The following is a 19,965-nucleotide window of genomic DNA, read 5'->3' as shown; positions in this document are numbered from 1 at the left end:
TCTTTCGATGGAGTTAAATGATGATAATTTGTCGTTAATACCTTCCTCAGTAGTGTTCTTATCAATATGGATCGTATCCAACCACAGTTTGAGTGCTTTCATCTCCCCGGCTTCCATAATTGTTGTTGCTGGATTTGTTTGAGCACTCGTCGAAGCTTGTTGGTTTACCTGTTGCAGTGGCGTGTTCTGGTTAGGAACCTGGATCATAGCACTATTACCTTGTCCGATGGGGAGCACAACTCTGCTTATTGTTGTTGTAGTACCTGGGTTCATAACAATCGGTGTTAACTGATGTGATGACATTTTACTGTTCGAGTAGCGGGCACTGTTTTCAGATAGAGTTATCGGTGAAATAACAACTTTTAGGATTTCGTAGTTTTGGTTAGTTTGGTTCGCTGATGTATGTAACTTTGTCTGGTTGATTTAAGATGTTGTCTTTTATACGTGTCTTTTTGACTCTTTCTTCTGCATTGATGGAGTGTATCTGATCTCCAGGCCTTACCTATTATATGCTGTAAGCCTGTCCGTTTATCAAGTTTACGTCGCTTCACATTGATCAGGGACTAAGTGGAATTGTGTTGATTTATTATTTGTTGCTTTTAGTCCGGACATCGTTCTTTCGTTTCTAAATGGGCAATTAGTTGTTGACAAGAGAAGCACATTTACGTGTTATCTTGTCGGTGTTTTATGTCCGTTAATTTGATTGATGGTTTTCAATGTAATTGTTTCAATTGTATCATTAGCCCAATTTGATGGATTATGTCATTCATTATGCCATTAGTTGTTTCCCATCTGGAGATCTGTTAAGAAAGCTTTCTATTTTATTGCGTTCTTGTTCATTTTTATGGCTGTCATCCTTATATTTTCTTCTTGTCAGTTGTTTAACTACAAGAAAAGAACTTAGACGTCTGCTTTGATTTATTGTCTTTTCCATTACACTACATTTCTTTATTGTATTATCTGTTTTAGGTTGTTTTGTCCTTTCGTCAATAATGTTCATCGTTTTCTGTTATCTTTATGTTTTATACTGCTCCAAAGAGCAGTTTGGGCATTTTCTTGGTGATCTGCATTTGTTTGTGTTGTGTTCCAGCGAGAAGCAGTTGACACAATGTTTTAGTCTGACATCGTCGTAGACGTAGGCCACCCTGTCTAAGAACTTCATTATCCCATTAGAATCACGCTTCTGTTACTTCGGCTAATTTCGAAGGACACTCTAATGTATGGTTCTCCTCTTATGGCTGAGCATTCTTGTTGCACCACTCTGGTTTTATAAGTTATTGTTTCCAATTTACTTTAATTCTGTTTAGCTTTCTCAAAGCTTAATTAGGATTTTAGAAATAGGTAAGATTAGTTAATTTATGTATATTTGAGAATTTCATTAAGTCTTTCTGGCTGTTAATCTGGTGTTTGATCATGTTTCAGTTTAATATCCTGGCGCTCAAAGAGAAGCTAATATTTGTTACTTTAGTTAAGTTTTAGACTTGGTTTACTAGTTTTCAATTCGTTCTTAAAGATCAGTTACGGAATAATCTGTGTAAATCTGCTTCTTTCAGTTATTTTCCACTACCTGTAATTGCTTCTCCCCGTGTTCATGTCTCAGTTAGGAGAATCTGTAAGGATTTTGCTGGATTACCTCAGAGCTGAAAGGCTGGGATGGGTCAGTTGCCAAGGTTTAGTTCGTCGACCCGAGCTTATTGTGTATAATATGCCCAACCTTCAACATAATCGTGATCTTGATACTCGAGAGTTGTTAATACCTGTCCTTGAACTTCTTCCTGAGTGGCAGGCTAAAATTTTTTATATCCAATACAGGAGGGGTTTTGTTATCATTGGTTTTCGACAATTAAGTCACAAAGCCCAGACCAGGCGTCTATTGAGGTCACATTTACCGGATTTCTCGTTTCGTAATGTTGTCCCTCATCAAGCAAATATTTATTTCTTTTTGAAACTTTCTGATGGTGAGACTGGTCCTGAGGATTTAACTGAGGATATAATTTTGCAGAATGATTTAATTTATGATCTTGTGACCAAGGTAACCCTTGTACAACTCAAGATTCGTAACATTTACCGTGTAACTCTTAATATAAGTGCTCAAAATCGAGAAATACTTTTGAGTAGAGATGGGTTTCTTAGTTGGAGATCTGGTGTAGTGCGTATTTATGATGGTATTGGATTAACTGCCTGTATGAAATGCTGTTCATTTTCTCACGCCACTCGTAATTGTGCTAATCCTGTTTGCTGCTTTATCTGTGGCGGGAACCACTATCGTAACTGTCCCTCAAGGTTGCTGCCTGTTCCTCGATGTTGTGTCTCCTGTCGTGGTATGGTTGTAGAATCTCATGTAACCTTCTCAACTAAGTGTCCAGTCTTTGGTTGGTAATAACCTGATCGAGATCACTCGGAGTATTCTCGAGATGAATGAGCTGTATAGTGATGATACAACAAAAGTTGTCAGCATTGACCGAACTTCTGGTAAGATTTTCCGAGTAACCCTGGAGATATCCGAGCGGAATCGAGAGCGATTGCTTGATCGTGATGGCCTTCTTAGTTGGAGGAGTGGTAGCGTACGTGTTTATGACGATATTGGATTGAACTATTGTACGCGTTGCTGTTCATTCAATCATCTTGCTGCCGATTGTCGGAATAATATCCGGTGCTCTGTTTGCCGAGAGCCTCATCTCACTGATTGTCCCTTTATATTCTTCCCTGTCAAACACGTCTGTGCCAGCTGCGATGATTTTAATTGTGGAACCCATGTTACCTTCTCACCTCAGTGTCCCAGTCTCCAGGCTCGCATACATCGTGAGGTTCGATATTTTAATATTAAGTACAATTGGGTACTTGTCCCTCATAATCCAGCTTTATATTGAGTTCTTTTATAGCATTTCCTTGCGATCAGTTGCTGCAGTAGAGAACTCAATTTACTGATTATCTACAGGTAGTAATCCGACTCTCTTCGTCACCTTCCGATACTTCCCCTATTTTTCTGTTTCATCCGCAGACAATTGTCTGGTTCCCTTGATTATCCTACAATTTTAAATCTCAGTTTATATCTTTTATACACGATTGATAGTTTGACTGTCTTTATAATCTCCCAGACTTCAAATGAATTTGTATTGCTTTACCTGCATTCACTTCTTTTACGGAAATAAAAAGTGTTTTTGCTTTATATTTAATTGACTCTGTTCCTAATTTCTTACTTGTCAATTCTATTCCCTCTTTGCCTCAATTGAGCTTAGGTACCGCAATTTGTTGTTTTCTTGGTCTCCTCTATTTTTAACCTCTCTTTCGTCCGTACTATTTATGTTATTAAAGGCGAGTGGCTATTCACTTGAATTCTCATTCTTCCTTGTGACTGTAATTTTGCTTTCATGTGATTTATAATAAGTTGATGTAAAGACACATTGCATTTGTAAGTAAGATTTTATTGAGTTAGCATATTATTTTAGACAGTTGTCTACATATGTTTTAGAACTGTGTTCTACTTATAATAGGAACAATACTCCTCAAATTCAGTTAGTAATTCTATCTAGAAATAAAAACTCGGGTCTAAATACCCGATGAACCAAAGCCCGATGCTCCTCTAACAGTAGGCGTAAGTTCCTTTGTTATCACTTCTTCCAAGACTGGATGCTCAATCCATTTTACGTATATTCGAGCAATCTCTTCACTTTCCAATGTAGTGTTGTTTCTGCATGATTAAAGATGAGGAGTTCAATTTCTTCTGCTTCATTGGTTAATACGCCCGAACCCACAGAGTAGAATTTACAGCACTTCATGTTGTTGCTCAGTATATGACCATAAGCATCCGATGGTAATGTTAGTTTACATTTCCACTTGATTACAAATTTGCTTAGCGGAGGAATTGATAGATCACAGGGCGAGAACAGTTTTATCGATGAACCGTTTACCATCATGAATTTGTTGTATTCTTGCGATTTGTAACGAATGGTCACCTTTTCCATGAGTTCTTCAGTTTCATCCGAGATTGATGGGCCTAAGGTATTATTCGCCATTTCCGCTCTAATTAATAAAATACCTGATGATTGGCGGACTAAAAGTGAGGTTGATAAAACAGAAAAAAACAGAAAATAAAGATAGACAGTTTTGCTGGATGCTTATGAAAATGAGAAAGAGCAAAAGAAAGAGAGAAAAGATCAACACTTTCAGAGCAAATTTCAGAAAAATAGCTTCATTAGTTCATTTGATTTTTACATAAATCAATCACGCTTCAGTCAGCTCAAATGCTTATGTTTCGAAATGAATTTTGTATGCGTTAGCTCTTAAGTTATTTAAATCTTATTGCTTTCATGAACTTCTTTCTGATAAACACCATTCTATTGCCTGAGTTTCCCAGTATATGCTGGAAATTTTTAGGACTAATTGGAATCAATTAATATAGACAAATTAGTGTAGCAACTCTGAGAAAACTCTAACGAGGGAAGTACCCGAGGTCATCCGAAAAAAAGTTAATATTTTTATCATAAACCAATCAGGTTTAATGAGTGTTTAATTGTCTCGAAATCTCCCGGGTAGCAAATTAAAGATTATCGAGAAAAACGGAATTAAAATTCAATTTTTTACATGTAAAGTATGGTAAAGAGCATACAAAACAAAATGAGTGAAACAAAAAGGCTCATCGCAGTGGGTTCATCTTATTGCTTTCACATTGATCTATACATAGCGATAGAAAATAAATGGCACTTTTCGACCCTTCTGTCCATTTGCTACTCAAAAGACGACGAACTATATTGTTTTTTGCTAAGACGAATTCAATGACACACGAATCATTGCGATCGGTTCGGACGACCTCGGGTACCCTTCTTGTAAGTATGAATTTTTAAAGCCTGCGAAAAGCGTTAAAACAAAAAATGATCTTGTCTGATTGTGAGATTGCATTAAATCACTCTACCAGAAAATACTAGTTTTTAGCTTTTGACTGGTGTATAAAATGTTTAATAATTATTTCTCAACTTGTAATTCTTAATTGTGAAATTCCCTCTGAACAGTTTTTCCGCATCAGTTAGTTTGCATGTTTAATAATGATATCACAATACGGCAAATTAAATCATATTTCTGTTGAGCTTCTTTATTTCGGTTACGTATAGATATATTGAGATCAAACATGCGTTTTCACATTTACAAGGGCTTTTGAGTGAAGTATTATCTTCTGGTTACATCAATTAGAAAAAAGTTAGTTTGGACCATTTCTTAATAGTCTAGTAAATGAGTATTGTATCACTAGGAAACATAGGATTAGTTTATATTGAGTGTAGGTTTCATTAACATGGGCCATGAACGTTGATCACTACTTGTATGTCTAGGAATCTGGATGGGCCAGCGGTCATTGATAATGAATCATCCAGAAGTTTTAATGTTTCCAATAGTTTCGATATATGTTGCCTTATCATGTCTTTATTTAGGTCCTGAAAGACGTGTAATAATAACAGTATTGATGTCTTTAGGATCTGGTACGATGGTTCCTTACACTTACAGATACACTCAAACCTTGTGTCTCAGTTATGAAACTTTCGCATGTTCTGATCTTTCGTCAGCTAAGTTTTATTGTTAATATTTTAAATATAAATGAGAAAGTGTTATTAAGGTAATGGTTAGTAAGTTTTACGCCCTTGGAAGTTCGTTTTTTGTTTTATGGTTCAAAAACCTTTTAGCCACATAATTTCCGTATCGGTATAGTCGATGGTTGCCATTTGTCTTTCAATGGTTTCTTTCATCTGAGGGCAATTTATGTTAAAAGCCTCAGGCTCTCCTTTGCAGGCCGGATATTAAGCGGTTCCAGCCTATTTAAACTCTTAATATGGAATAAAATGGCGAATCAACTTTGTCCTTTCCATGTGAATCTGCTAATTCAATGATCACATAGCAGCTATTTATCACCTCAAGATTTATATATTTATATATATCTCGAGCCTATTTATCACACGCAAAGGTGGTTCTGTCCATCCTTAACATTTCCTCTTATTTTAAAATGTTTAACGCGTTGGTTAGTCAGCCATTTAAGTAACTTGTCGAAAGGCCTGTTTATTTCCCGTTAAACGAACTCGTCATCAATGTGGATATATGTGTTGCTGGTGTACTCCAGTTCGGCTATTTGACAAAGTTTTCGAGGGTTTCCTCCTTCGTTTTAAAAACGACGTTGCCACTTAATTTTTGTGAAATGAAGTTGAAGGACGGTTCCATTTAAATAAACAGTAGTGTAAAATTTTACTGTTCAGTTAGTTGAAAATGATTATGTTTGGCAGTTCCTGAAGATGTGCGATCCTGAGCACCGTAGACACCTCTCTTGTTTCTCGTTACAAACTCAATGCCTGCATGATCCACAATTGTAGCATTTCCTTGTCGAAAAGTGATCGATCACTTCAATGAGTCTTCCTTTTATACCACAGCTTTCCATTAAGGACTCTTGAAAGATGATCTCGTAACATTGGGTCAATCGTGATGGCCACTTGGTTGTAGTTAGTATACTGTGATTCGAATAGTTTCCAATATTCGAAGGTTTTGTCTTTGAAATTTTTCCATTAAAGTTGAAGGAGCGTAGTTTCTGAACAGTTGTCTTCATATCCATCCCCGTCAATCTTTTTTCCAACCATAATTTTATTATTGGTAATCTTAGAGCATTAGGGGTGGCTGATTAACCTGAGTTTGACTTGTTAATGATCTCCGTTAACTTCTGTCCATCCTCTCTGTCTACCGTTACCGTTGCTGAGTTGTCGCCTTCCATTATTGATATTATTTTACGAAGTATTCATCAACGCTACTAATTAATTCTGTCGTCATACCCCTTTTGTATTCAGGGCCCGTTACTTGTATACAGTAGCCTCTGTCACCGCTTGACGTCCATGGTATTATATGGTCACTTTTAATGGGTGTATTCGGGAATTTGATGTTCTTTGGCTGGGATACGTTGTATGTCGTGTCGTAGCTAACGATTAACATAGGGCGTTTATTTGGACTGGATGTTTGACCGCTTGTCTCAAAGTCTAAAAGGTTGATTTAGACCGCGTATTTATTAGTCAATTCATTTGGAGCTAGAGACCTCATCACACTGTAAATACCACTGTCGTCATAGGAAAGATTCATACAAGGTGTATGAAAACCTTATGCAGGGGGAAAAATATGCCTCAAATGCTTATAAACAGAAAATTGTTTTTCCCCCTAAATTGAGCATAAAATTTCTATACACCCAATAGATATTTTGCTTTTTGTTGATTGTTGAAATAAGCATGATGACATCATTTTAGGAAAACTGGCGTCAACTTCAAAATAAAGTTTTGGTAATAATTTTGTAAAATTTTTATCTTAACGAAATTTAATAAACCTGTTACAAAATTCATTCATTTCAAAAAAAATTCAACCATACTTGGCAATCTAAGAAAATATTTCCCATAAATTTCGTTTACAATTGTATCAATAACATAAATAGTCATTTGCACCGAGACAATCTCTGCTATCAATTACTTATTAGTATTTGACTGTATTTAATCAGAGTAGATCATTGAAATCAATATTAATGATTCAGTATTTATTGATGTTCACTTTGAGATTAGCTAAACAACCAACATTGTAATGATATCGTATCAGTATCAAATATTTGAGTTTCCGATTTTACCGCAGAACCTACAACCTATTCAAGATTATCTTCACCATTCAATTCAGGTTTATTTGATACAACTCCATGATTCTCTAGGCATCTAACATAATATGAAAATTCATGAAGGTAAAATTTTAACCCTTAAAGTCTAACCCAAATCTCAGTAAATCTTTACATTTTAAATGTTCCCAATAAAATTTGGTTGATGCGCTGATATCACTTTTAGAGTACAAATTGATAATCAGCGATTCAGTTAAATGATTATGAAAATTGGGGTAAACAATTGTTAAAATAGATACAGATAGAAATAAGTGGATTCATGGTACAAAACGTAAAGATACAATATTCAAAACCACATCTTCACCGTTGCTCTAGAATCAATATTTAGCATTTCTTTAATTTGGCATTTAATAATAAGCTAGATATTAACAATTATTATTAAATGGAAACAGAAAGAAAAATTAATAATAATTGAGTATTTGATATTTAATAAAATATTATGACGTAAATGTAACTTATGAAATATTCCCTTTCACATTCTGTGAAATGTTTGTACAACTGTGGCGATCCAGCCTGAATCGTCCAGCCTCTCCTAAAAGCAGAGAGCAATGAACAGCATTCATTGAATACTCTCTATTTTGACTTGTTTTTTAGTAGGAATAGCTTTTATATTTTTATTTGATGGATTAACAAATGTTCCAGAGCTGATTGTTTTCATTTTTTTTATTTACCCTGTTTATTTATTGATTTTAATTTTTATTTATTATTTCGGATTATTGCAAGATTATCAACTCACAAGGTAAGTTGCTTGAATTTGTGTTTTTCACCTTATTTCCCACAATGTTATTCTTTTACTCATTTTATTTTTAACTGTATTCTGATGGATGGCATTTCTTTCTTCTATCTTCTCTATTGTTCTTTTCAGGTATCTCTATTTGACAATGCTTAACCTGAATGTGCCTGATAGTTGCTATTAAAACACTGATATCTCATTAGAATTTTCCTGTTGAATTAAATTAATATTTTTGCTACCATGACAACGTTTCTTTTCTGTTAAGAATGTCAATTTAAATTAATGAACGGAAAAGATAAAAGCCTTAATTAAATAATTTAAAGAATCACATTCATTTTATACATAAATATCGTTACCATCAGCATTTCATCATGAGCTGGGATAAGATAACATTCATCTGTCGTGATGGTTGTATTACTGGCAATCGTTTTATCTTGACTAACTACTCGCGTTTACTTGGAGAAGCTTTGGAATCATATCAATCCAAGGCTCCTCTTTCCAGTGGTTTAAACGGCAATAAACCGGCTGTTCACTTGAAAAACAATTCAATACGAGATCTAAAGTGCCTTTTTCATGTGCTTTATTCATTGACTTATGCTGAAGTCAGTAATCCTAGATTGACTGGGCTGCAAAATGTTGCTCGTTTGTTGGATATAGAATTGACATTAAGAAATGGACGCAATGGTTTCATCAGAGTTATGGCATCGCCTGTGCCTTATCGTGATCCTATTAATGGCGGTGCCGGCTCCATTGGTGTAATCACATCTGCAGCTGCTATCGCTGCTACCTCTGCAGTCTCTAGACCTCCAACTCCCGAAACTCCACCTTCACCAGTCAATAATAGAAACTCAGGAAATGTAAACAATCCATCAAATGACGTTCATACCAAATCAAGTTCAGTTATTGTGAGACCAGGAGTCAAAGACGCATCTTCAAGAGATCCTAGACTTGAAAAAAATAGAAAACGACGTGTGGATCAAGCATCGCAGAAAAATTCGTCCATAGCAAATGATGGCACTCAAACTGACCCTGAGCTTGAATTGGACTATCCTTACGATGAAAAACCCAATATGCTTGAAGAAAGGAGTTATAGTGTTGACATGAATGAAAATGAATTGGAATTGAGGGGTTATACTTCTTTCATCGACGATAATCAAGACGGGAACCATAACAGAATTTCATATGATATTAATTATAACGATGTTTCTTATGATTCAAATGGGAGTCCAGTTAAATTACGAAAAAACGGACCTGGGGCCGGGCTTTACAGTACCAAAAAATATTACACTAAAACAGCAAACAAAGATGAATACACTTGCAATCTCTGCAACTATGTTGTACATTGTTGGACCTCAATCAAAGCTCATATTGAGACTCAACATTACCACCTTGAATTCCGGTGTAAAAGATGTCCTTTTGTTTCTGTTTGGAGGGCTGATATTGTTAAACATATTCGCAATTATCATAAATCACGAACAAGTTCTGAAGACACTTATGTAACAAGACAAAGAAAAGAGTTTTCTAGTGAACCTGATTTAAATCCTGAACCTTCTCTTGAACCAGAGGTAAGTTACTGTCAACGCAATTATTATTTGAAATATTACAATCTTTTCCTTTCTCTTTTCTGTTCTGCAGAACACAATGGAAATCATTAATTCAGTTAATGGCAATGAAATTAAAATTGAGCAATCGGACGATCTTCCATCAAATCTTTCACATCAAGATCTCATTGAGGATGAAGAAGAAGAAATCGACGAAGAAGATGATTTGAAAGAACCTTTAATTGAAGGCAATAAAAGTCTAACATCTAGCTCGGTTAAACCATTCGAGAGATTATCATCACGCATTCCTGATATAAATAAAGATTGTTATGAAGTTATCAGAGTAGGCAACAAGAAGGTTTACCAATGCATTTCTTGTGCAAAAGAATGTAAAACTTATTGTGGAATCAGAGAACACCAATATTCAACACATTACGGATATATTTGTATCTGTAACCATTGTGATGTCAAATACAGATCAAGATCAAACATGTTCAAAGTAAGTTGACAAATCGTTCTTTGTAGAAACAAAATTTATTAATGCCATTTTTTTATTTCTTGCTACGTTTAAACAGCACCTTAATCTAGCTCATCAAATCGTCAAAAATTTCACTCAACACTTCGGCTATTTAGTAGAAGATGGACACCAAAAGATACCCGAGATACCCCAGGAATCAGTTGATTCTTCTGGAAAATTCAAATGTAAAATATGCTCTAATAATTTCTCGGACAAAGAAATAATCATCAATCATCTTGTTTATAAACATCGAATCAAAAGCGATGTCACTCCGTTCTACGAAGAAATTGACGAACAAACAAACCAATTAAACCAATCATAATTTTCCTAAGCTACGATCTCTTCCAAACATTTTTTTTGATATGGATAAAAAATTAGGCTCAAGCAATCAGAATAGACAACAGTTTGATGATATTATTGAAGAGATTGAATCTAATCATGAATCTCATTCCAATGAGAGTGATATTATTTCAATGCCTGACATTGATTATCCCATAATGGAGCAAATAACGATCCGTGGAAACGGTAACATGACTCTGTTTGGCCTATCCAATACATTTTCAAATGGATATCCAACAAGCTTAATTGGTAAAGTGTCAAAGGAAGAGTTTGAGGCAACCATAAATCGAGTCAATAATCTCTTAAAAAGTCACCATTCAATAAATGCACGCGTTCTCTTAATTGGATGTCTATGCTGTTGTTGTTCATTTGGATGTTCCCTATTATGGCCAACTCTTGCTTTATCCAAACGTACTCGAAATGCTTTAGAGAAGCTACTGTACAGTGAAAATAATCGTCTCTATCACAAGCTTGGCCTTAATTGGAAACTAGGCAAAGAAAGATGTCACTCTAACAATTCATTCATGGATTATGTCCTCATCATTGAATTTCTTCCTAAACACCATATTTATTTACCTGATTGACAGTTTACATTCAAACAAACCATTTAAAATCAGCCTTTCTTCTTGACCTTAAAGTCTGTTTCATTTTCTTTCAGCATTTTATCATCAAATATATCTTTTGTTTTATTTTAAATCAGGTCAACGGAACTTTCAAAGCCAATCAACCATATGTGTGGTTAACAAATTTCTGAAATTAAATTTTGCGATTGTAGCTTGTCAAAAATTTCAATCGACCTCATAAATAATTATTGTGTGTTATTCAAATTGGTTAAACTATTGATATCATTCAATGTCAATTTTTGTTAGCCAAGCAAGAAATGACTATCCATAATCAAATGATCAACAATAAACTTAATTAGATAATAAATTCAGAAGAATTATCAGGGTTTAATGATTGAACTTTGATTATCGAATTGTAGCAGAAAATGACTAAAATTATAAAAATTAGTTTCGTGACAAGTCCAAGAAATTTTTCCAGTAGATTTGCTTTTTTTAAACTGATTAGTGTAAAAATCTAAAGATTTTGAAACCTCGAATACTGTATATTCATACAGTTTTATTTCTGTAGTTTTAAAATTTTATGGCTATACTAAAGGTTGAGAAAATTGAAAAAATCAAAAATTGGTAAATCGAGGAACAATTTATTATCTCATGGTTAAAAGATGGAATGACAACTCATTCACTAAAAATAGGCTGTAGAATGGATTCCTCGGAACAATCTTACGAATGAAAACATGGGATCAACATTACAGATTGAGAAAAAAATGTAATAAGAAAAAGAAGAAAAGAGATCGAAGGAGTCCATTTTATAAATTAGTTAAACTACTAAAAATGGTATCAATGCTAAATTTTGATGTCCTATGTGGCTGAATTTAATCTCTGTGTTGATTAAATCATTTTGACTAGGAATGCTGGCGTCAACTTCAAAGACAAAGTTCCTTTGGTGGAGGGTTGATTGGAATATGCGGAAATGTGAATTTGTCAGCCTTATATTGACTCAACTCTTCTGGAGCAAGAGAGCTCATTACACTATAAATACCGCTGTCGTCATCGGAAAGATTCATAGATATTTTGCCCTGTGTTGTTTGTTGTTGAGATAAGTATGATGACATCATTTTAGGGTCAGCAGTATTTGATGGCAGCATCGACGAAAACATGGGTGCCAATGGATTATGAGCCATCGGCATAGGCATGGTTACTCCATAGTAAGGTGCTTGAACGGGCACCGTTAACATAGGCGTTGGGGTCAGATAATACTGATTTTGGGCCTGATGAGCTAGATGAGGTTGATATTGTTGAATTTGTTGAAGAGTTCGATTAAAACTAAATCCAACTTGAGGCTCTAAAATGAAAGAAGAAAATAAAATTAAATCATCAAGTTTTAAAGCAACGGAAATTCAATTTGCAATTTAATTACTTTGGCTAGACTCGATTTCTTTGAGCTTTTGATTAAAGCTAAATCCAGTCGATTGTTGATGGTGTTGACCACCAGAACCATGATGTTGATTGTTAGATTGGTGCAGTCCTCCACTTTGACCTTGACCATGACCATGGTGTGCTCCTTGAGATTGCCTTTGACTGCTTGAGTGAGATTGATGATTGCTTGGCTGCATTTGTTGATGCCTCTGAACTTGCCAATATTGAACTGGTATGATTCCATGTTGTTGATGTTGAGAATGATGAGTTTGATGAACTTGTCCACTAGTCCCACTGATAGTGTTACCACTAGTACCACTTCCAGAATGACCGGTATGACTATGCTGTAACCTACTTTGATGATTATAGGATTGTCCACCGCTTGCTTGAAATTGTCTATCATAAACAGTTCCAACATAATGATACTGATCAGGTTTCTTAGAAGATACCATTGAACCTCGTTGGTTGTAGCCAGATCCAGTTCCTGAAACAGCAGCAGCAGCAGCGGCAGCAGCTACCGGGTTATTAATATAATTTGGTCCAGGGAATCGATTTACATATTGATCGGGATACCGTGGAATGTTATGACTAGTTGAATAATTAACTACAAAGGTAAAAAATGAGAAAAAATAGAGGCAATTTTAACAAAAGAAATGCAAATCATACATAAAGACTATGCTACCAATAAGTAAATAAAAGGGTCAGGTGGAAAGTAAAGAGTGCAACTTACCTCGATCAACATGTTCAAAACGGCATCGGTCGCCAAATTTGCAAAAGCCAGTCTGATAATATTTGCAAACAACCATAATTATCTTAAGGCGCACAAAATAAATAACAATAATGGAAGATTTTTAAATGAAAAAATGACAATTAGACAGAAGATATTGCAAGAGGAAAAGAGAGGTCACAAGAGGTAAAAGCGTTTTCTATTGATAGATAAAATTTAAAAGTTTTATCATACTAATCATCAAAACAATGTTAAGATAGACAGAATATAATTAAGAAGGAAGGAAAAGGAATTGAGGAAACAAGTAAAAAGAGATCCAATTAAATTAACAATTTAAGTAACAAGAAAAACTAAATTAAAATCAACAACAGACAAGAAGAGTAATGAGACTGGGCAATACAGAGGAAGGTTTGAACTTACATTTGTGGAAGTAGCATAAGCTTCTATAAAAGCTTCACAATTCACAATTCTTAACATTACTTTCTTTTTCTTACCTCTCTTCCTCTCATGATGAACATCGAATCTGCGTTGTTCACCTTTGCTCTTATTGATACGGGTGCTCTTCTTTTCCTGTCAATCTACTTCGTAAGTAATTTGAACCTTTCCTCGAATAGTTTGTTTGATAATAATATCAATTCGATTGATCTTCATGTTTCAGATCATTACCTTGTCAGACTTGGAGTGTGATTACATTAACTCTCGGGATTGCTGTGATAAACTTAATCCACTGGTTAAATTTGAATTCTGCGGCCATGGTTTGTTGACAATCGCCCTTCTATTGACCGGCCATTGGATACTCTTTATAATCAATGCGCCATTAACTATTTGGATGATTTACAGGTACCTTGTTTTGTTATCATTTATCCGTGTTTCAATCATATTGACTGATGTTTTCTTTGCTTATTCAGGTATTGCTCAGTGCCACAAGGCAACATGGGTCTATTTGATCCGACAGAAATTTATCACAAAGGAAATCTAAAGCAATATACAACACATTCCATCATGCACCTATGTTTTCAGCTGATTCACTTTTTTGTATTCCTTTACTGTTTGATAATTTCTTTACTCACAAGTAGTTGAAGCTTAAATCACATGATTTGAATCAAAATCACACCCAAGTTGATAAATCCATAAATTCGTCAATTTTAATACTATTTTATGATCTCATGTGGTAGGGTTAAATTATTTGAATGAAAACAATTTTTCACTACACTTTAAAAAATTTTTGCTAAAATAATATTGTAACTTTTTAAAACATTTCATTTTGCAACTTCACTCGAACTAGACTTTATTAAAACTCGCCATTTTATTTTATTCTGTAAATAAAGCAAGATAGAGTTAGATGTCATCCAAAAATCAAATCAAAAATCAAATGTTTATTGCATTAAAAGTTCCACATATCACTTCGATTTTCACGCAAATAGTTTTTGATTTTTCAAAATAGCCCAAGAATTCATCCATGTGAGATCACTCAATATCGACTCATTGACCTGAAAAGCTGAGGCCTCAGTTCGTCTGATGGGTAACCGTAAATGAACGGAGTGGTAAAAGTTCTCAAAATAGTTTCAAATTCATGAATCGATGAAAATAAATATTGAAAGAATTTTCTCATTATTTAATGTCAATAAATTGTTTATTTATTTCGCAGGTTTAACAAGTTGCTATACTTAATTATTTTACAAGATAAAGATTTATAAGTATTTTATCGGTAAATTTACAATCTAAAATATTACAAATTCAATTATACATGAAATACAATAATTTAAACTCTGTCTGAAGGCTTAGAGTTATTTGGTCTGTTTTCATCGTTAGAAATAATTTCATTGGGTGAAGATTCTTGATTCTCCTGACTCTCTGAGTTTTCATAAGCAGACAAGTCTAGAGATTGGATCATCTTTTTGGCTCCATGTGGGGGTGGGCCAATCAATTTTTCAATGTCATTGTAATTAAGAACTTCTCGTTCCAAAAGTTCCTCTGAGAGTTTCTTTAATTTATCTTTGTTTTCAAGTAAAATTTTTTCGGTTGCTTTGTAGGCCTGAGCAACTAACATGCGAGCTTGGTTATCAATAATATTGCCTAATTTTTTACTATAAGGTTTTTTTGAAAAGCTATCATCACCATCTTCACTGGCAAAAGATAGTGGACCTACGACATCGTCCATTCCATATTGTTTAATCATTCCATAAGCCATTTTGGTAACTTTTTTCAAATCATCTTGAGCACCAGAGCTTATTCTGTTGAAAATAACAGATTCAGCAACTCTACCGCCTAAAGCCATGCACATCTTATCAAATAATTCCTCCTTTGAGTAAAGTTGTTGCTCTGACGGTAAATATTGAGCGAAACCAAGCACATTGTTAGTTCGCGGAACAATAGTGACCTTAAGAAGAGCATCGGTGTGCTTCAATAACCATCCAGTTAAAGCATGTCCACATTCGTGATAAGCCACAACCTTCTTCTCTCCTGGGCTTAAAGCTTGACTTTTCTTCTCGATTCCTCCAATTACTCTTTCAACGGCATATTCAAGATCATTAGGAGTAACTGCTTTTCGTTTATATCTAGCCGCATTAAGGGCTGATTCATTGCACACATTGGCGATATCGGCTCCACTGAATCCAGGAGTTAAAGAGGCCAGACGTGATGAGACATTTTCTGGTTTTATCGAAAGTTTTATATTTTTCAAGTATTTCTCAAAAGTTTCTTTTCTTTCTTCTAGTGTAGGTAAATCTATGAGAATATGTCGATCAAATCTACCAGGTCGAAGTAGTGCTTTGTCCAGAACTTCAGCTCTGTTTGTCGACCCTAAAAGAATGACACCTTCTCGGCCAGCCATACCATCCATTTCAACTAGCAATTGATTTAGAGTTTGTTCTTCTTCTCCTGAAGTTTCGACTCTAGTTCCACTCCTTTTCCTTCCGATTGCATCGATTTCGTCAATATAAACTATACAAGGTGCTCTTTTTCGAGCTTCTTTGAAAAGATCTCTCACTCTAGATGCTCCAAGTCCACCAATCATTTCGATGAACTCAGTTCCAGCCATCGCCAAAAACGGAACATTTGCTTCTGAGGCAACTGCTTTGGCTAACATAGTTTTACCACAACCAGGAGGACCTAAAAGCAAAACACCTCGAGGTACTTTAGCTCCTAATGCCTGTGAATTGGATAATGATATTAGAATTGCATTTTCATCGATAAAATAAAAGTAATACCTTGAATTTTTCAGGAGCTTTGAGATAATCGACAAACTCCATAATTTCAATTTTTGCTTCTTTGAGACCTGCAACATCGGCAAATTTAACTCCTTTACCTGCCCCTGTTAATGAATCAACAACAGTGAAACGTGCTCTTCCAAGTTTGGACTGTAAGAAAATAATTAATAGTTATTATTATATAATATTTTCAAAAATTTACATCAAGAAACCAATGTTATCCATAAAAATATGTCAGAAAATAAGATGCTAGTGCAAGCCAAGCGTCAAATGCAGTCCATTCATAGTACACTTTGAATTTACTAACTGATTGATTTCTGATGTTTTTACGGTGTTATTTTTATGGGTTGTGATAGATAAAACTTACGAAAACATTACTAGAAGATGAGACACTTGATCGGACTTGTGTTAAAGAGAGAGCGTATAAGGCTAACATAATTAACAACAACAGAGTGATGTAGCTATTGTCACCACCTCTTTCATAGAAAACAGGAACACCATTTTCGGAGCTTATTCCCAGATCTTCTTCAGCTTTTCTCAATTTTCTTTCAAATGATTCGATGTCAGCAACATTTAGGAAAAAAGTTCTAAGATAAGGCCTTTTTCCTTGAATTATAGCTCCATCATGAAGTTGAACAATGACCATGTTTCGGTCAGGACGAATAGTCAATTGTTTTACTTCTCCTGTACTCAACATTAAATGATAGAACTCGTTCCAAGATATGAAACCCATATTAACTTCACCTTGTGGGTCAGATTGCATAGCGTAAAGTAAATATCCAATCAAGAACATAGAGAGTACAGAATGAGCGAACATGTAAACTTTCTGATCGTCTTTTTTATTTTTTTCTGGGTCCTCTTTTTCTTTTTCGGGATCTTTCTCTTTGTTTGCGTCTTTATCTTTCGTACTGTCACTTGAATTGGACCGAGATTGTCTATCCAAAGGTGACCTGAATCTAGTGAGAAAATACGCAAATTGTCAGTGAGAATCTACAAATAATTACTGAAGACCAACCTTTCTTCCTTTTTGTCCCCATTAGATGTCGAATAGTTACTTATTATAATATGATTTCCAACACATTTAACCTTGATGGTTCTCCAATTTACTAACAGTTGCTGCATCGGTAAATAAGATTGTTTCAATAGCTGATTTTGGACATTAGATGACATATAATTTCTGATAAGCAGTTGACTTAATAATGGACGACACCGTTGACACACAGATAAAGGAGAAGAGCGAATCGGTATGCAAACCAGTTTACCGAATGAAAGTGAGGCCATCTTAACCAGATATTTTTTACAATTAATTAGATAGAAATCAACAATAATTTATAGTCTAAAGATTAAAAACATTACTGTAACATGAGCTACAATAAACTCGAAAATTTCATCATATGAAACAGCTGTTTTAAAAGGGCCTGTTTACTTATTACAAAAAGTAAACACTTAATTAATCCAATTTAAATCAGTATTTTGATTGAGTGCCACCTGATTGAAATCAAGACCAATCAAGATTAATAGTTTAACCATAAGATAATATTCAATCTTTACAGAAAATGTCGGATCAACCATCATCAACCTTCAAACCGATCAAATATAATGAACCTTTGATTCTTCGTAACAGCAAAGTGACTAATTGGCCTTGCTATCAGTGGAAAACAAAAGATTGGCTTCGCAACTGTGCAGATTTGCAGCTAAATTTCAGGATACATGATAAAGATTCTCAGCAAATTCCATGGGAAAATGAGGCTATCACCAGAATTGATGCTACTCTCGATCAATTTCTCGATTGGAGGAACAACAAAATAACTCAACCCAACAATTCGTTTGCCGATTTTGATCCTGCAAATTTTTGGGCTTACAGCTCTTATAATCACTTAGCCAAACTCCCTTATGAATCATCCAAAGCTTTGATTGAATCTATCTCGTGGTCATCAATTGATTTCGGGTCTCATCTGGGAAAGGATGGATCATCAAGTACTCTCTGGATTGGTTCTACGGGAGCGGCTACTCCTTGCCATTATGATACCTATGGTTATAATATTGTTACCCAAATTGTCGGAAAGTAAGATAACATCACCTCTTGTTGAAATTCGAACCATTTCTAATTTTCATATCTCACAGAAAACTTTGGATACTTTTCCCGCCCAGTGATGCTGTTAATTTATACCCAACTCGTATACCCTTTGAAGAATCGAGTGTATTTAGCGAAGTAAATCTCTGTCGTCCTGATTTCAATTTATTTCCAAAATTTCGAGAAGCTCATCCTTACAGTGTGATACTTGAACCCGGAGACGTGCTTTATGTCCCACATCATTGGTGGCATTATGTCAAATGTTATGATGATCAGCCTGATGGTCTATGTATTTCCATTAATCAATGGCTACCAACTGACAACACCTTTGATTCTTTGTGTGAAGGAGTAACGAGTCTTTTAATCAATACGCTCTTCCCATTTTATCAACCGGACGATGAAAATTGGCTTAACGACAGCACTGATGACAGTTTGTTGAATGATCCTTCAATGATTATCAGCTTAATCGGAAAGCTATCTTCAAATCAATCCAATTTATGTTCCAAGATTGACCGTTGGATTGATCATATTCCTGAAAATTGTGAGCCAGTGCAGGAAATTGATTATAACCAATTAATGGCTAAATATTTTCCTGATGTTGATGTTAAATCGATACATAATAAACAAGATTGTGAAAACAAAATTGGACAACAAACAATCGAGCATCCAGCCAAAAGTATCATCAAATGTTTCCTCAAACCAAATGTAATCGAGTTAATTTCTAAAAACATATTAGACGAGATCAGACGCGATTAAATTGTAACGTTTTCTATGCACAAATAGTATGTATTTTCACTTTAAACAGTTTTGTATCATTCAAACCTGTTCAACTTGTTTTGTTCTTTAGGTTCACCTTAATTTCACCTGAAACCGCAAAAATGACAATTTTTTAAAATACTAATGTATATGTAACTTGAAATCTGATATCGAAACCGTCAGTTCGTTGTTCTGGAATTCTACCCACAATTAGCAGAGTTTAAGTCATTTTAAATTGCTATTGTTTTATTTCAAAATGAAGCAAAAAATGATTAGATTTCTGTGATTATTTTCAGATTTAACGAGCAACATTAAATGTTTATCACGAATAAAAGTTTTACATTTCAGTATCTTTTCTTTTCTTTCAAAGAGTTATTTTTAAATTTAGCAAGATAATTTGCTCATTTTGTAACCAATG

The 19,965-nt window shown here is 34.7% G+C and overlaps 6 protein-coding genes across 7 annotated transcripts; 4 read left to right on the top strand and 2 right to left on the bottom strand.

The window, feature by feature from the left end:
• Positions 1 to 8,290: 8,290 nt before the first annotated feature.
• Positions 8,291 to 10,794, top strand: LOC107371578 (uncharacterized). The gene is made up of 4 exons (XM_089267929.1): positions 8,291 to 8,411; positions 8,538 to 9,970; positions 10,041 to 10,445; positions 10,522 to 10,794. Exons 2-4 carry the CDS (start codon positions 8,777 to 8,779, stop codon positions 10,783 to 10,785), a joined length of 1,863 nt encoding a protein of 620 aa, XP_089124055.1. The 5' UTR covers positions 8,291 to 8,411; positions 8,538 to 8,776; the 3' UTR covers positions 10,786 to 10,794.
• Positions 10,795 to 10,825: 31 nt separating this feature from the next.
• Positions 10,826 to 11,432, top strand: LOC149094062 (cysteine-rich hydrophobic domain-containing protein 2-like). The gene has a single exon (XM_089267931.1). The coding sequence runs from the start codon at positions 10,826 to 10,828 to the stop codon at positions 11,384 to 11,386; it is 561 nt and encodes a 186-aa protein (XP_089124057.1). The 3' UTR covers positions 11,387 to 11,432.
• A 558-nt stretch (positions 11,433 to 11,990) lies between these two features.
• On the bottom strand, positions 11,991 to 13,886 carry LOC107371367 (uncharacterized). Its single transcript, XM_015939418.3, has 3 exons — positions 13,512 to 13,886; positions 12,783 to 13,385; positions 11,991 to 12,707 (listed from the first exon to the last, which is right to left on the bottom strand). The coding sequence occupies exons 1-3, from the start codon at positions 13,585 to 13,587 to the stop codon at positions 12,289 to 12,291; spliced, it is 1,098 nt and encodes a 365-aa protein (XP_015794904.2). The 5' UTR covers positions 13,588 to 13,886; the 3' UTR covers positions 11,991 to 12,288.
• A 106-nt stretch (positions 13,887 to 13,992) lies between these two features.
• cnir (cornichon-like protein) lies at positions 13,993 to 14,923 on the top strand. Its single transcript, XM_089267933.1, has 3 exons — positions 13,993 to 14,093; positions 14,167 to 14,348; positions 14,417 to 14,923. Exons 1-3 carry the CDS (start codon positions 14,016 to 14,018, stop codon positions 14,586 to 14,588), a joined length of 432 nt encoding a protein of 143 aa, XP_089124059.1. The 5' UTR covers positions 13,993 to 14,015; the 3' UTR covers positions 14,589 to 14,923.
• A 199-nt stretch (positions 14,924 to 15,122) lies between these two features.
• Positions 15,123 to 18,097, bottom strand: Spg7 (SPG7 matrix AAA peptidase subunit, paraplegin). The gene is made up of 4 exons (XM_015939415.3): positions 17,733 to 18,097; positions 17,085 to 17,673; positions 16,718 to 16,867; positions 15,123 to 16,659 (listed from the first exon to the last, which is right to left on the bottom strand). Exons 1-4 carry the CDS (start codon positions 17,996 to 17,998, stop codon positions 15,271 to 15,273), a joined length of 2,394 nt encoding a protein of 797 aa, XP_015794901.1. The 5' UTR covers positions 17,999 to 18,097; the 3' UTR covers positions 15,123 to 15,270.
• Positions 18,098 to 18,118: 21 nt separating this feature from the next.
• Positions 18,119 to 19,894, top strand: LOC107371366 (HSPB1-associated protein 1). 2 transcript variants are annotated; one of them, XM_025162801.2, is made up of 3 exons: positions 18,131 to 18,782; positions 18,842 to 19,573; positions 19,639 to 19,894. In XM_025162801.2, exons 1-2 carry the CDS (start codon positions 18,274 to 18,276, stop codon positions 19,545 to 19,547), a joined length of 1,215 nt encoding a protein of 404 aa, XP_025018569.2. In that variant the 5' UTR covers positions 18,131 to 18,273; the 3' UTR covers positions 19,548 to 19,573; positions 19,639 to 19,894. The 2 variants fall into 2 exon arrangements, with proteins under 2 accessions (XP_015794903.2, XP_025018569.2); XM_015939417.3 differs by having other exon boundaries at positions 18,119 to 18,782; positions 18,842 to 19,894.
• The last annotated feature ends 71 nt before the right edge of the window (positions 19,895 to 19,965 follow it).

This window comes from Tetranychus urticae, chromosome 2 (assembly GCF_039701765.1).
Source record: "Tetranychus urticae isolate SD_2017Ah chromosome 2, NJAU_TeUrti_SD_1.0, whole genome shotgun sequence".
NCBI classification, from domain to species: Eukaryota; Metazoa; Arthropoda; class Arachnida; order Trombidiformes; family Tetranychidae; genus Tetranychus; species Tetranychus urticae.
This window is presented reverse-complemented; position numbering and strand designations above follow the sequence as displayed.